We start from the raw sequence: 13,793 nt of genomic DNA, 5'->3' as shown, positions 1-13,793 counted from the left end.
CATGAAGCAGCAAGTGCAGGCACTCCAGCAGTCACGGCTGCAAACCTGCACACTGGTGGTTCAGGCCATAGGGACGATTCCACCCACATGGAGCTGCAGCGGCTTTCAGCAGCCACCTGAGCAAATGAGCAGCCCTTTTCAGGACTGCACAGCTCACTTCCATGGGAGGAGGAAGGGGCTAGAAAAAGTCCCCTAAACATTATCTACTCCATTCTTTCCATAGCCAGTTTACCATGGCTGGCGGAGACCCTATCACAGTGGTCGAAATACAAGGAGAAAATTATGGACTATTCCTTTCACCCTTGGTGTGTGGAATGTACACACATAGTTGGACAGTCGATGGTGACAGATCTCAGAGAACTACTCTAATAGGGAGCGAGTGAGCTTGATATAACATTAATATCACAGCCCGGACTGAAACTCAGTTTGCAGGAGGGCAAACTTTGTGAAAGGGATAGCGTATGCATATTTTTTTTTGGAGTGGAAGAGGAAATCAAGACTAACATTAGGCTGGGTTGGATTTGCAATGAAGACTGAGATCGATGGCAAGCTTGCTAGACCTCCAAAGGGCATGAATGACCAGCTTATGACCATGCAATTCTCCCTGTCACATGGTAGGAAGCATCTCACCTTTGTCAGCATATATACCCCAGCCATGGACAACCCAGATGGTGTCAAGGACAAGTTCTGTGAAGAACTGTACTCAGTTAATGCCCCTGTTCCCAAAGTGGACAACCTTATCATTCTTGGTCACATCAACACAAGAGTAGGCTCTATCAACACCTCCTGGGATGGAGTCATTGGGAAAATACAGTGTTGGTTGCTGCAACAGCAATCGTCTTCACCTACTCTGTACATGTGCCAAACATTAGAATTGTTGATCACCAATACCGTGTTGCCACCCGCAACAGAACTTTGTGGATGCATCCCCACTCTGAGCATTGGCATCTAATTGACTACGTCATTAGCAGGAAGAGAGATAAACAGGCTGTAAGGGTGACAAAATCTATACGTGGTGCTGAATGCTGAACAGACCATAATCTCATTGTTTTTAAACTGAAACATATCTAGCCCAAGAGGTACATACAAGGAAAGAAAGCCTCAAGATCGCTGAACGTCTCCAAGCTGTAAAGCAGCAACATAAAGCAGTCTTTTGTTAACACTCTGGAAGAAAGCTTATACTCCACCCCTCTGGCCAATCAGAATGTGGAAACTACTTGGTTAACCCCTTGAGAGCTGATCTATAACACTGCTACAGAGATTCTGCAGCTTGCTACCAGAAAGCACAAGGACTGGTTTGATGAAAACTGTGTTGACATCAAACAACTGCTGGATAAGAAAGATTATCTCCACAAAACTTTCCTTGGTGACCTCAAGTCCATCTCAAAGAAGGATGCCTTCGACAACATCCAATTAAAATGTCAAACAAGATTGAAATCAATGAGGATGAGAATGGAAGATGAGCGATGGTGGTCAGCGCTGTCTGCCCACATTTGATTGTCTCCCTCTCCCTAGCTGCTGCCGGAAGAAGGTGCCTGTGTTTGACCGGTCTCCTTCTCCGCTGCCAGAGGAAGGCGCAGGTGTTTTTGGTCTTGGGCAAGGTTTGATCAGCATGGTTTGTGGATTGGTGTCATTTTTAGGCGGACTCTACAGTTCATGTTTTGCTTTTTTCTGGTTACTCTTTTTTTTTAAATTGTTATTTTGTGAGATTTTATGGCTCTGTAGTTAACGAACAACACCACTAAATTGAACTGAACATTCCTAGACTGTTTCAAGGAATCTACGGTCTGATGTTTAATATTCTGTGTGATATTCATTCGTTTTTTTGCAGTTTGCACAATTTGTTCTTTTTTTTCACATAGGGTGCTGATGTTTTCTTTGAATTGGTTCCGTGATGTTTCTTTGTTTCATGGCTGTCTGCGGGAAGACGAATCTTTTGCAACATACAGTTGCAAGAAAGAGTTTGTGAAACCTTTTCAATGACTTGGTTTTCTACATTAATTATTCTTAAAGTATGGCCTGATCTTCATCTTAGTCACAATAACAAACACAATCTGCCTAATAACACACACACAATTGTAATTTTTATGTCTTATTGAACACATGGTTTAATCATTCACAAAAAGTATGTGAATCCTTGTACTTAATAACTGGTACATCCTCCCTTAGCAACAATAATCTTCACTAAACATTTCTGATAGCTGCTGATCAGATCTGCACAACGGTGAGGAGGAACTTTAGACCATCTTAGGTCATGCCACAGCACCTCAATTGGGTTAAGGTAGGTCTGGACTCTGACTTGGCCATTCCAAAACACAAATTTTCTTCTTTTTAAATCATTCTGTTGTCGATTTACTCTGTGTTTCGGATTATTGTCGAGTTGCATCAGCCAACTTTTATTAAGCTTCAGGTGACGTACCACTACCCTGATATTCTCATGTAAAATGTCTTGATACAATTTTGAATTCATTGTTCAACGATTGCAAGCTGTCCAGGCCCTGAGGAGCAAATCAGCCCCAAACCATAAAGCTCCTTCCACCATGTTTCACAGCTGGGATAAGGTTTTGGTGCTGGTGTGCAGTGCTCTTTTCCTCTAAATATATCATGCATTTCTACTAAAAAGTTCAACTTTTGACTCATCTGTCAGACACTAGAATACTACAGCACAGTACAGGCCCTTTGGCCCTTGATGTTGTGCCGACCCATATATTCCTAAAAAAAGTACTAAACCCACACTAACTCGTAACCCTCTGCTTTTTCCATGTGCCTGTCCAAGAGACTCTTAAATACTCCTAATGTTTTAGCCTCCACCACTATCCCTGGCAAGTCATTCCAGGCACCCACAACCATCTGTGTAAAAAAAACTTACTCCTGATGTCTCCCCCAAACTTCCCTCCCTTAACTTTGTATATATGCCCTCTGGTGTTTGCTATTCGTGCCCTGGGAAACAGGTACTGGCTATCCACCCTATCTATGCCTCTCATAATCTTGTAGACCTGTATCAAGTCCCCTCTCATCCTTCTACGCTCCAAAGAGAAAAGTCCCAGCTCTGCTAACCTTGCCTCATAAGCCTTGTTTTCCAATCCAGGCAACATCCTGGTAAATCTCCTCTGCACCCTCTCCATAGCTTCCACATCCTTCCTATAATGAGGTGATCAGAACTGAACACAATACTCTAAGTGTGGTCTCACCAGAGATTTGTAGAGTTGCAACATGACCTCTCTACTCTTGAACTCAATCCCCCTATTAAAGAAGCCTAGCATCCCATAGGCCTTCTTAACTATCCTATCAACCTGTGCAGCGACCTTGAGGGATGTATGGATTTGAAACCCAAGGTCCCTCTGTTCATCCACACTCTTAAGTAACCGACCATTAACCCCGTACTCAGCCTTCTGGTTTGTCCTTCCAAAATGCATCAACTCACATTTATCCGGATTGAACTCCATCTGCCACTTTTCTGCCCAACTCTGCATCCTATAATCCTCTTGTAACCTTTGACAACCTACAGCTCCATCCACAACTCCTCCAATCTTCGTGTCATCCGCAAACTTACTCACCTATCCTTCTGCCTCTTCATCCATGTCATTTATAAAAATCACAAAGAGCAGGGGTCCCAGGACAGATCTTTGCAGCACTCCACTAGTCACTGACCTCCACCCTTCTACTTTCTTCTTGTAAGCCAATTTTTTATCCAAACAGCCAAGGTTCCACTGATCCCATGCCTCATGACTTTCTGGATGAGTCCCTCATGGGGGACCTTGTCAAATGCCTTGCTAAAATCCATGTAGACCACATCTACTGCCCTAGCCTCATCAATTTCTCTTGTTACTTCTTCAAAAAACTCAATTAGGCTCGTGAGGCACGACCTTCCCTTCACAAAGCCATGTTGACTATCCTTGAGTAGACTGTATTTCTCCAAATGCTCGTAGATTCTATCCTTAAGAATCCTTTCCAATAGTTTGCAGACCATTGACATAAGACTCATCGGTCTATAGTTCCCAGGATTCTCCCTATTACGTTTTTTAAACAAGGGAACTACATTTGCCATTCTCCAATCCTCTGGCACCTCCCCTGTAGCTAAAGAGGATTCAAAGATCATAGCTAGTGTTCCAGCGATTCCTTCTCTCACTTCCCACAGCAACCCGGGGTATATCATGTCCGGCCCTGGGAATTTACCAATCTTGATGTTTTTAAGAAGATCTAACTCTACTTTTTCCTTAATCTCCACATTGTCCAGCACACAGGTCTGTTCTATTTTGACCTCATCCTGATCAAGGTCCTTTTCACTTGTGAATACTGAAGCAAAGTATTCATTTAGGGCCTCCCTAACCTCCTCCGCCTCCAGGCACATGTTGCCTTCTTTATCCTTTAGCGGCCCCACCTTCAGTCTTGTCATCCTCCTGTTCTTCACATACACATTGAACACCTTGGGGTTCTTCTTAATCCTACATGCCAAGGCCTTCTCATGCCCGCTTTGAACTTTCCTAAGTCCTTTCTTAAGCTCCTTCCTGGCTACCCTATATTTCTCATGAGCCCCTCCTGCTTCCTGCTTCTTATATCTAACATGTTTCCTTTTTCCTCTTGACGAGTTGCCTCACATGTTTCGTCAGCCCTTTTCCTACCATTTTTTTCCTCGTCTCAGTGGGACAAACCTATCCTGAACCCAGCACAAGTGATCCCTAAACTTCCTCCACATTACTTCTGTGCTTTCACCCTCGAACATCTGTTTCCAATTTACTCTCGCTAGTTCCTGCCTCATCCCTTCATAGTTAGCCCTTCCCCAGTTAAGCACTTTCCCATTTTGTCTGTTTTTATCCTTTTCCATAGCTATGCTGATGCTGAGGAAATCGTGTTCACTCTCACCAAAATGCTCCCCCACCAAGAGGTCTGCCACCTGACCAGGTTCATTACCCAGAACTAGATCCAGTATGGCCTCTCCTCTCGTCGGCTGGTCCACGTACTGTGTCAGGAATTCTTCTTGAACACACCTGACAAATTCAGCCCCATCTATCCCCCTTGCAGTCAGGAGGTGCCAGTCAATATGAGGGAAGTTGAAATCACCCATAACTACAATGCTCTATTTCCTGCACCATTCTAAAATCTGCCTGCTTATCTGCTCCTCGGTGTCCCGAGGGCTATTTGGGGGCCCATGGACTACTCCCAGCACAGTGATTGATCCCTTCCTATTTCCGACTTCCACCCACACAACTCAGTGGACACTCCCTCTGCAGTGTCCTCCCTTTCTATAGCCGTGATACTATCCCTCACCAGTAATGCTACTCCCACCCCCTTTTCTACCTCCCATCTTATTCCTCTAAAAACACCTAAACCCCGGTACCTGCATCAGCCAATCCTGCCCTCCTTCCAGCCAAGTTTCAGTAACGGCCACAACATCGTAGTTCCATGTACTGATCCATGCTCCAAGTTCATCCCCTTTATTCCCAATAACCCTATCATTGAAATAGACACATTTCAACCCCTCTAACTGGCTACATTTATGTTTTGTCCCCTGCCTGTCCTTCCTCAGCAACTCAGAACACACAGCATCATGCCCTTGTCCTTCTACCCTCATCTCTGCACTCACATTCTGATTCCCACCCCCCTGCCAAACTAGTTTAAACCCTTCCCAGCAGCTCTAGCAAACCTGCCCGCCAGGATATTGGTCCCTTTCCAGTTCAGGTGCAGCCCATCCTTTTTGCACAGGTCAGACCTTCCCCAGAAGAGATCCCAATGATCCAGAAATCTGAACCCCTGCCCCAACTCTTCAGCCACGCATTCATCTGCCATAACTTCCTGTTCCTACCCTCTCTGTCGCGTGGCACAGGCAGCAATCCCGAGATTACCACTTCTGAGGTCCTGCTTTTTAACTTCTTTCCTAACTCCCTATATTCCTCCTTTAGGACCTCATCCCTACTCCTATCTATGTCATTGGTCCCCACGTGGACCACGATATCTGGCTGCTCACCCTCTCTCCTGAGAATACTGAGAACTCGATCCCAGATATCGCGGACCCTGGCACCAGGGAGGCAACAGACCATCCGGGATTCTCGATCTCTCCCACAGAAACTCATATCTGTCCCCCTAACTATCGAATCCCCTATCACTACTGCTCTCCTCTTTTCCCTCCTTCCCTTCTGAGCTGAGGATCCAGTCTCGGTGCCAGAGATGTGACCACTACAACTTGTACCCGGTAGGTTGTCCTCACCAATAGTATCCAAAACAGAATACTTATTGTTGATGGGATGCTCTGCTCTTCCTGTCTATTCCCCTTCCCTCTTTTGACAGTCACCCAGTTACCTGTCTCCTGCCTTTTAGGGGTGACTGTCTCCCTGAAACTCCAACCTATTTACTGCCTCTGCCTCCCGAATGATCCAAAGTTCATCCAGCTCCCTAACTCGGTTTAACAGGAGCTGCAGCTGGATGCACCTTTTGCAGGTGTAATCATCAGAGACAACTATGCTGTCCCTGACTTCCCACATCTTACAATCAGAGCACTGGACTGCCCTATCTACTGCCTCCATTACCAACCTCTAAGTTAATTAAATTAATTAAAGAAACTTACCTGGCCTTACCTCACTGGGAGCAAGTTCATTCTCAGCCTCTGCTCACCGAAGCCTCTCAAGCCAAAGCCTCAAAGCTCCACTCCTTCACTGGCCCACTCACTCACTGGCCGCTCTGTTCACAAAACATTGTCCCAAAAGCATTATGGGACACCCAGGTGGTCTTTTGCAAATTTGAGTCATGCTGCAATTTTTTTTTTTGGAGAGCAGTGCTTTCCTCCATGGTGTCCTTCCATGAATCCCATTCTTGTTTAGTGTTTTTCTTTTAGTGGACACATGAAAGAGACTTTAGCAAGTTCCAGAGATTTCTGAGGTCTTCTGCCGTTATTCTTGGGTTCTTTTCTCACCTCCTTCAGCACTGCATGTTGTGCTCTTGGTGTGATCTTTGCAGGATGCCCACTGCTAGCGAGAGTAGCAACAGTATTGACTTTCCTCCATTTGTAGATAATTGATCGTACTGATGATGACGGATTAAACACTCAGGTCTTTAGAAATGCTTCTGTAGCCTTTTCCAGCTTCATGCATCTCTGCAATTCTTCTTCTACGGTCCTCTGAAAGTTGTTTTGATTGAGGCATGGTGCACATAAACTGATCTTTCTTGAGAAGGCCAGTGCCTGTCAGTAACCCGGCTTTTGTGCGTCTTTTTTACAGGGCAGGGCACCTCTACAACCCACACGTCCAATCTCACCTCATTGATCGGAACACCTGACTCCAATAGCTTTTGTAGAAGGCATTGCCCCAGAGGGTCACATACTTTTTGAACATAGACCATGATTGTTTAAATGGTGTACTCAGTATTGACAAGAAGACCATGAGGCACAGGAGCAGAATTAGGCCATTCAGACCATTTTATCGTGGCTGATCCCATCCAACCCCATACACCTGCCCTCTCACCATATCCCTTGATGTCCCGACCAATCAAAAATCTATCAACTTCCACTTTGAATATACCCACGGACTTGGCCTCCACCTCAGTCTGTGGCAGAGCATTCACCACTCTTTGACTAAAAAAAAATTCCCCCTTACTTCTGTTCTAAAAGGTCACCCCTCAATTTTGAGGCTGTGCCCTCTAATTCTGGATACCCCCACCAGAGGAAACATCCTCTCCACATCCCCTTTATCTTGTCCTTTCAACATTTGGTAGGTTTCAATGAGATCCCCACACATTCTTCTAAATTCTAGTGAGTACAGGCCCAAAGCTACCAAACACTCCTCATATGTTAACCTCTTCATTCCTAGAATCATCCTCATGAACCTCCTCTAGACTTTCTCCAATGACAGTACATCCTTTCTGAGATAAGGGGCCCAAAACTGTTGACAATACTCCAAGTGCAGCCTGGCTAGAGTCTTATAAAGCTTCAACCTTATCCTTGCTTTTATATTCTACTCCCCTTGAAATAAATACCAACATTGCATTTGTCTTCTTCACCACACAGTCAACCTGTCAATAAACCTTCTTGGAGTCTTGCACTAGGATTCCCAAGCCCCTTTACACCTCTGAAGTTTGAATTTTCTTCCCATGTAGATAATAGTCTGCACTATTGTTCCTTTTACCAAAATGCATTATCATAAATTTCCCAAAACTGTGTTCCATTTGCAACATTTTTGCCCATTCTTCCGATTTGTCTAAGTCTCGCTGCAATCGCATTGCTTCCTCAGCACTACCCACCCCTTCGTACCATATTAATTGGCTCCTTACTTTACGCTGGAACAACACATTTGCAAAGTCATCAATTCAAATACAATAGCACCAGCTTAATGGTCAAGTGCAAAGCCATCAATTCCACTATCTACATTATTGACAAACAATGTGAAAAGAAGAGGTCGATACTGACCCCTGAGGAATACCACTAGTTGTCGGCAGCCAACCAGAAAAGGGCCCTTTTATTTCCATTCACTGCCTCCTGCCTGTCAGCCATTCCTCTATCCCTGCCAGCATCTTTCCTGTAACACCATAGGATTTTATCTTGTTAAACAGCCTCATGCAAGCACCTTATCAAATGCATTCTGAAAATTTAAGTAAATGATATCCACTGCCTCTCCTTGTTACTTCCTCGAAGAATTCTAACAGGTCAGGCAAGATTTCCCTTGCTGACTTTGACTTAATTTATCATTAGTCTCCAAGTAGCCCGAAACCTCGTTCTTAATAATGGACTACAACACTTTCCCAACCACTGAGGTTAGGCTAACTGGCCTACAATTTCCTCTCTTCTGTCTACCTCCCTTCTTAAAGAGCGGAGCGACATTTGCAATTTTCCAGTCCTCTGGGACCATGCTGGAATCAACTGATTCTTGAGAGATCGTGACCAATGCATGTTTTCTCTTCAGCCACCTCTTTCAGGACTCTGGGATGTAGTCCATCTAGTCCAGGTGACTTATCCACTTTAAGACCCTTCATTTTGCCTAACACTTTTTCCTTTGTAATAGCAATGGTACTCACTCCTGCTGTCTGAAACTCACGGACCTCTTCCACAGTAAAGACTGAAGCAAAGTACTTACTTTCATCTGCCATTTCTTTGTCCCCCATTACCACCTCACTAGGATCACTTTCCAGTGGTCCAATATCAACTCTCACCTCCCTTTTATTCTTCATATGACTGAAAACACTTTCAGTATCCTGCATTATATTATCGGCTAATTTGCCCTCATATTTCACCTTTTCCCTTCTTACAGCTTTTTCAGTTGCCTTCTGTTTGATTTTAAAAGCTTCCTAATCATCCAACCTCCCACTCACTTTTGCTACCTTATATGCCCTTTCCTTGGCTTTTATGCAGTCCTTAACTTCCCTTGTCAGCTACAGTTGCCTACCCCTGTCGTTTGAGAACTACTTCTTCCGTGGGACATATCTACCCTGTGCCTTGTGAATTATTCCCAGAAACTTCAGCCATCTCTGCTCTGCCATCGACCCTGCCAGTATCCCCCTCCAATCTACCTAGTCAAGCTCCTCTCTCATGTCTCTGTATTGCCCTTTATTCCATTGCGATACTGATACATGTGACTTATGCTTCTCCCTCTCAAATTGCAGTATGAATTCAATCATATTATGATCACTGCCTCCTAAGGGCGCCTTCACGTTAAGTTGACTAATAAAATCTGGGTTATTGCCTCCTAAGGGCACATTTATGTTAAGTTGACTAATAAATTCTGGGTTATTGCACAATACCCATTCTAAGATAGCTTAAGAAGTACAACAGTTGCTCGTGTTATTAGTTTAGGTAGATTGTATTTGTCTATTATTGTGATTTAGATGATGATCAGACCACATTTTATGAGTAATTAATGCAGAAAACCAGGTAATTGCAAAGAGTTCACAGATGTTTCTTACTACTGTACGTACCCACAGACCAGTCCAGCCCCTACAAATCATGGATGACTAGAGTAGTTCTCATTGTTTATGGACAAGGTAACCATATTAATTGGCTCCTTACCTTACGCTGGAAACAACACATTTGCAAGGTCATCAATTCAAATACAATGGCACCAGCTTAATGGTCGAGTGCAATATTGCACCAAACACTAGTTATCAACTGAGAGGTGTCTCCTTCATCAGCTAAAATTATAGAGCATAAAAGAACATAAAGTGCATTCAGGCACAGAGACAAGTGTAATCAGCAACCAATGTCCCTGCAGACCTAACAGAAGTTCATGAAATTATGAGATGCATATTTGGTGAGACAGTCAGAATCTTTAGCCCAGAGAACATGTCAAATATTTCAGGACATGCATTTAAGGTGAGAGGAGGAGAGTTTAAAAAGAGGGGAAGTTATATTTTACACAGAGAGTGGTAGGTGTCTGGAATGTGCTGCCAGGGGTAGTGGTGGAAGTAGATAAAATAGTGGAATTTAAGAGGCTTTAGGACAGACACAGGAAATGGAGGGCTGAGGATCATGCACATTCAGAAGAGAATTTGCTTAATCTGGCATGTTTGGTGCAGACATGCTGGCACATAGCCCAAAATGCCTATTCCTCTGCTATACCCTTCTATGCAGTATTACAACTCAAGGCAAACTTCTCCCCAGAAGGTTTAAATTACAAACTACTCAGATCCACTTCTTGAAATTAATTTTAGCACTGAAATAACTTTAAATATTAAAGAATTTTGCAATATAGTCATCTGGGAAGATGCAGGAGAAGCCCAATGATATGTTAGGATTTCTGCCTCTCCAAGTCTGCCCCAAATCCAATCCATTTCTCTGAGCCCTGATGTATCCCAACTGCACATCAGATTCCTGGTAGGATTTTCATTGGCAATGAAAACTGTCAAAGACAGAAAGCTACCAGGGTCCCAAAGAAACTGTGAGTGACCAAATGTTAGTCAAGGTTTCATCTGAATATTTGAACAAGTCAGAGACCTTCACTGTGAAAAGGTGGCACCAAATGGAAAGAGGAGACATCTACAATGCCCTCTTCCCCCATAAGGGGATCTCTGGTTCTCCATTATCACAACACATTGTGAAATGTATTACATCCTCCAAACACCAAGCCATGGATGGGGGAAGGAGTAAGTAATGTCCTGACAGAAACAAGGGAAGTATCTTGGAACAGGTCACTGGATTATTCAACCAGATACCTAGATTACTAGCCTGATCATTCAACCACAAATAAACTGTGCCATTACCAAATCCAGTATAACAATCCCAAAACCCTGGGTCTTAAAATAATAGAATAATATAAAAATCCCAGATCCTGTGTATATTCTGATATATAGTAATCCCAGGTCACCAAACTGTTGATACATCTACATGTCATCACAGTGTATTGTTTCTGTGCATAGTTACACATATAAAAAATCACTATGCAGCAACCCACTGGATATACTGATATAGTCACTCCTGAACCCTGACCCTGTCATATCTAGTCCCAATGTATGACAATCCCTCTGACCCTGTGTGTCTACAATAGTCCAAGAACCCCAGGAGTAGATATACTAATGTATAATAGTCCAAAAACCCTGTTGGTCAATATACCAAAGTATAAAGAATGAATTGGCACATAATAATCAAGCCCCAATTCTGTGGATTCAATGGTAAATAAAAACCAATAGCCCTGACTCTATGCAAATATTGCTCTATATAAAAATAAATACCCAGAGCCCTATTCTGCTTATCAATTGAGATATAATAATCTGAGTCTTTTCACTCAGGATAGGTTAATATACACTAAACTCAGAATCCTGTTATATGGGGTTTGCTGCTTTCTTGGAATACCAGAGCCCTGACTCTGATAGACTGACAGATACTGACACCAGATCCCCATCCCTGTGGATACCCTGAGTACCTGTCTGCAGATCTCCATCCCTGTGGATACCCTGAGTACCTGTCTGCAGATCCCCATCCCTGTGGATACCCTGAGTACCTGTCTGCAGATCCCCATCCCTGTGGATACCCTGGGTACCTGTCTGCAGATCCCCATCCCTGTGGATACCCTGAGTACCTGTCTGCAGATCCCCATCCTTGTGGATACCCTGAGTACCTATCTGCAGATCCCCATCCCTGTGGATACCCTGGGTACTAGTGGCCAGAACCCCATCCCTGTGGATACCCTGGGTACTAGTGGCCAGAACCCCATCCCTGTGGATACCCTGGGTACTAGTGGCCAGAACCCCATCCCTGTGGATACCCTGGGTACTAGTGGCCAGAACCCCATCCTTGCGGATACACTGGGTAACAATCACCGGAACTCCATTCCTGCGAATACCCTGGGTTCCAGACCCCGAGTCCTATCCCTGTGAGGGGGGCGGGTTGTGTTCAGACAGCGGTGCCGGCCCGGGTTGCTGCTCCCTCCCGCAGTACACCGGCCATCGGATGGGAACTCACCACAGCGCCGTGGCCCAGGGCCGCTCCCGCCTCGCTACTCACTTGCTCGGCCTGCAGGTGCCGGCTCTGGACCGCGCGGTTTCGCATCAGCACGAAGGGCTCCGTTAGGCTGCGGGTCGCCATGGTGGCCGCCGCTTCGACCTCACTACCCGCCGAGTCCCACCCCCTGCCTCTCCCAACCGGGTACGATAAAGAAGGGAGCACCCGGAAACCCGACACCAGTGCAACGTCGAAACCAGTCCGGCGGCGGCTGGGTCCGGCCACCGCGGGCGAACACGCGTGACGCTAGAGCCCTCTATCGGCAACGACCCCGCATCACAGCCACGTCTCCCTCCGTTCCAGCTCGGGGTCCGGGAGCCGGGACATTGACTGGGTCCCTTTTCCACAGATGCTGACCGACTTGCTAAGTTTTTCCAGCATTTTCTGCTGTTTTATTTCGCACTTCCAGTTGCTGCTATCGCAAAATAAGTGTGTTTTCTAACCAGAATATACTTTTGGGAAGACTGGAAAAAAATGTTCCCCCCCCCCCAACACTCCACTTTGAGAATATTTGGTTAATTTAGTCAGGCGGGAGGAGAAGATGGCGACACAAAGCAGCGCGCGCATCCCTTCCGAATGATATCGTATGTGTTAACTAGGGGGCTATGCACAATCCTGATTTGATGGAGACAGCCATGATAAGCACAGAGGAACATCTGGAGAAACCTCTGAAATGCTTGCTTCGCTGCCGCTGCTACTGCGCAATCGAGAATCTCCGGAAACGAAGGCCCCAAATCCTCGGCTTTGCCTATTGCCTGTTGCCGGGGCCGGGGTCGAAGCGCTTGGCAAGGATGGTGCTCAGTGTCGGAGAGCTGTTCGGAGGCTCGGAGTTTTCAGACGGACTCGGAGTTGGACTGTGGTCGGGTGCTTCCAGGATACTGCATCGGCAAGTTTGCGGCGCTGGAGATTTACCGTCTGTGTGAGATGATGGGACTTTCGAGAGACTTTGAGACCTTTTACCGTGCCCATGGTCTGTTCTCATCATATTACGGTATTGCTTTGCTCTGTTGTAACTATATGTTATAATTATGTGGTTTTTGTCAGTTTGTCATGTGTTTCTGTGATATCGTTCTGGAAAAACATTGTATCGTTTCTTAATGCATGCATTACTAAATGACAATAAAAGAGGACTGCATGTCCTCATAATCTAATAATCTAATCTAATTGGCAATTGTTAAATTGGTTCACTATTATCAAATCTACTGAAGTACGGTGAATAAAACGTTGGTTTCCATGCCATCCAAAAAGATCACTTTATCACGTGGAGGTAGTACAGATGGAAAATAATAACGGAATGCAGAATATAGTGTAAAGATACAGAGAAAGTGTATGCAGGCAGAAAATGAGGTACAATGGTAACACATTCTCCTACCAGTTC

At 44.9% G+C, this 13,793-nt stretch overlaps 1 protein-coding gene across 8 annotated transcripts in view; it reads right to left on the bottom strand.

The window, feature by feature from the left end:
* The window catches only part of stx16 (syntaxin 16), a 56,528-nt gene extending 43,942 nt beyond the window's left edge, over window positions 1–12,586 (bottom strand). For 5 of the 8 annotated variants that reach the window (XR_011882640.1, XM_072238855.1, XM_072238862.1 and 2 more), the window contains exon 1: window positions 12,377–12,585. Coding sequence is in view for 7 of the 8 variants with exons in the window: in XM_072238855.1 (XP_072094956.1) it covers window positions 12,377–12,499 (123 nt within the window). In the remaining variant the exon portion in view is untranslated. Of the gene's footprint in view, window positions 1–12,376 lie in introns of all 8 variants that reach the window. The other 3 variants (XM_072238848.1, XM_072238878.1, XM_072238875.1) reach the window with 2 other exon arrangements.
* Between the last annotated feature and the right edge of the window lie 1,207 nt (window positions 12,587–13,793).

The sequence above is a fragment of the Mobula birostris genome, chromosome 2 (genome assembly GCF_030028105.1).
Source record: "Mobula birostris isolate sMobBir1 chromosome 2, sMobBir1.hap1, whole genome shotgun sequence".
Taxonomy (NCBI): Eukaryota; Metazoa; Chordata; class Chondrichthyes; order Myliobatiformes; family Myliobatidae; genus Mobula; species Mobula birostris.
The sequence above is the reverse complement of the archived record's forward strand: the minus strand, read 5'-3'. Positions and strand labels throughout refer to the sequence as shown.